The sequence below is a fragment of the Musa acuminata genome, chromosome BXJ1-4 (genome assembly GCF_036884655.1).
Source record: "Musa acuminata AAA Group cultivar baxijiao chromosome BXJ1-4, Cavendish_Baxijiao_AAA, whole genome shotgun sequence".
In the NCBI taxonomy this organism is placed as follows: Eukaryota; Viridiplantae; Streptophyta; class Magnoliopsida; order Zingiberales; family Musaceae; genus Musa; species Musa acuminata.
Genome location: NC_088330.1, coordinates 30,802,556 through 30,805,687, shown reverse-complemented (window position 1 = coordinate 30,805,687; position 3,132 = coordinate 30,802,556). Strand labels below are relative to the sequence as shown.

The following is a 3,132-nucleotide window of genomic DNA, read 5'->3' as shown; positions in this document are numbered from 1 at the left end:
AGATACTGAACTTAATCTAATTTAAATAGTTATTTCCTTATTTGAACTCATTTCAAATTCGAGCATCTAAACCTACTATTGCCGTCGTCATCCCCTAATAAAATCAGTGTATAGAATATCGATAAATTTCATTATCTGCGTATTGATTCTTTTAGTCGAATCCGTCCAAATTAGATTAAAAGAAATCAAATTTGGATCGATTGGATAGACTTAATTGACACGAACCGATGGCACGAATCACGAGGCGGCTTCTGCCCCACATGAAAAGACCAATATTCGGTAGTCGCTGTCGACGGTGCACAGGCTGTCCCAAAGTTATACATGACGATCACTCACACTTCGTCTCCATGTACATCCGAGCAAAACAACAAAGGCTCCATGTGGACCACCAGAAACGTGCCATTGACGTCTCGTGGTGTTGATCTCTCTCAAAACCATGTCCGCAAGGTGGCCATACATGATTGAACCTGCGAAATGACCTCTCGTTTCCCTCGGAACGCAGGATCTGATTCATCTCTTCGGCAGCTGAAGTGTCTCTGATCTGATCTGAATGGCCATGTCCGCAGGTTCTGATTCATCTCCTCTTAGTAACGCCATCGATGACGCTGTTGGAGGACGGAAAGGAGACCCACCACTGACAAGCAGCAGGTAGAGAAATGTGCACGTGATCACCGTCAGCAAGGCTTCGCAACACTGAAATGTCCGAATCGGAGGATATCCCCAAGCACCACGCCATCTTCGTGGCCGCGCCCTTCCAAGGCCACTTTACGCCGGCTGCCAACTTCGCCGTCAAGATCGCCGCCAGGGGTTTCATCGTCACCTTCGTCACCACCGAGGCCTTTCACCACCAGCGCACCGCCTCCGGTGCGGTGTCCGTTGACGGCCACGAGGTCTTCGCCGACGCCCGCTCGATGGGCTTGGACATCCGCTACGAGCTCGTGAGCGACGGACTGCCCGTGACCTTCGACAGGTACATGCACCGGGATCAATTCTCCGATGCCTTCTACCACCTGCTCCCCGTCCATGTCGAGGAGCTGATGCGGAAGCTCCTGCTCGCGGAGCCCCCCATCGACGTCCTCATCTCCGACACCTTCGCCGTGTGGCCATCGACCTTGGCCAAGAAGTTTGGGCTGCCTTATGTCTCCTTCTGGACCGAGCCGGCGCTCGTCTTCGCCATCTACTACCACATGCACCTCCTCGTCGAAAATGGCCACTTTGGCTCTCCTACCGGTTGGTATACATCCTTTGCTACGAACGTTCTCCTTCGTGATGGATCGATCGAGCTTCTCATGTTTGTACATGGTGACCGAACAGAGACTCGCAAGGATACCATCACGTACATACCCGGCGTGCGGTCCATCGAGCCGACGGACCTCGTGTCATTCTTTCACGCGCCGGAGGCGTCATGGCGGCTGCTCAGGAACGCCGGTAAGGCATTCGAGGAGGTCAAGGGGGCCGACTTCGTGCTGTGCAACACGGTGCAGGAGCTCGAAGTGGAGGTCATCGGGGCGCTGCAGCAGGAGTGGCCATTCTACGCCGTGGGGCCCATCGGTCCCGACTCCGGCGAAGGCGGGGCAGCGACCAGCCTATGGCCCGAGCTGGATTGCTCGCAGTGGCTCCACTCCATGCCGCCGCGTTCCGTGCTCTATATTTCGTTCGGAAGCATCGCCGAGGTTAGCAAGCGGGACATGGACGAGATCGCTTACGGAGTCCTCGACAGCAAATCCAGCTTCATATGGGTGCTTCGGCCAGGAAGCGGGAGCACGGAGGGCACCCCACTTCCCGAGGGGTTCATCGATGCATGCAAAGGGAGGGGGATGGTGGTGCCGTGGTGCCGTCAGAAGCAAGTCCTGCTGCACCCGGCGGTGGGCGGCTTCCTGACGCACTGCGGGTGGAACTCGATCCTGGAGAGCATGTGGTGCGGGGTGCCGATGCTGTGCTTCCCAGTGTTTGCGGACCAGCCGACGAACCGGAAGATGGTGGTGGAGGACCTGAGGATAGGGATCGATGTCGGAAGTATCGGCGAGGTGAGCAGGGCGGAAGTCTCGAGGAGGATCGACAGCCTGATGGGAGGAGGAGTAGGCGGTGCGCTGAGGAAGGAGATGGAGGAAGCTCAACGGGCGGTCAAGAGTGCGGTGACTCCGTGTGGTTCGTCAAGCAAGAACATGGAGCAGTTCACTGTCGATCTGCTGAAACATCTGTCGGAGAAGAAGCGAGAGCAATAGACGCGTTGGTGTGATGGACATGGAAACTGTCCTAATTTTTTGCTGCTCGCGGATCTACTTTTGATGTTCGATTGTTGAAGAGGCGAGTGGTTCTCAAAAGGATGTTTGATTGTTCCCATGATAATGGATCAGTGTTTGTTTTTGTGGACGTCACCTCATTTTTTCATTCTCATCTCTCGTAACTTAGTCCCATAACTCAATTCAAAAAAAAAAAATTCAATTAAGACTAAAAATATATATTATTCTATAAATTTAAAATTAAATACTCTATCATTCATGCTTGAATGAGATATTTATAACAATCAATTTTAAAAATATAATTAATAATTTAAATATTATAATTTTATGATATATATTATTATTGACTTTGAATAATATTATGATTGTAATTTTTGACGTGGAGTCATAATATTAGACTTCGACAATACTATCATCATCATAGATGGTACTATCGTTAGTAAAGTTGACAAAGTATAATCAGCTTTATCGGCTACTCCTCACCCTCATGCAGTTTAAGTTATGTATTTGGTCGAGTCTAATTTTGATCCAACTTCAAACCCAATAATTACTATAAAATTTTATGATAAATGGACTCTAATTCAGTTTACTATTTATAGTAACCATTGATATTATTTAATATAATAGAAATATATAGTCATTCTTACTACTCATCTTCTGTAAGATCAAAATCAAATAAATTTTTTTTCTAATATAATAAAGATATACTATTATTCTTTATTTAATAGCATCAAAGTCTAAACCTCCTGTTGTCATCGTCATCCCATAACAAAATCATAATGTATAGAATATCGATAAATTTCACTATCTGCATATTGATTTTGACAGTCGAATCCGTCCCAATTCGATTAAAAGAAATCAAATTTAGATCGATGGGATAGATTTAAGT

At 47.7% G+C, this 3,132-nt stretch overlaps 1 protein-coding gene across 1 annotated transcript; it reads left to right on the top strand.

Moving 5' to 3' along the window:
- Positions 1-317: 317 nt before the first annotated feature.
- Positions 318-2,373, top strand: LOC135652575 (UDP-glycosyltransferase 86A2-like). The gene is made up of 2 exons (XM_065173601.1): positions 318-1,230; positions 1,315-2,373. Exons 1-2 carry the CDS (start codon positions 699-701, stop codon positions 2,223-2,225), a joined length of 1,443 nt encoding a protein of 480 aa, XP_065029673.1. The 5' UTR covers positions 318-698; the 3' UTR covers positions 2,226-2,373.
- The last annotated feature ends 759 nt before the right edge of the window (positions 2,374-3,132 follow it).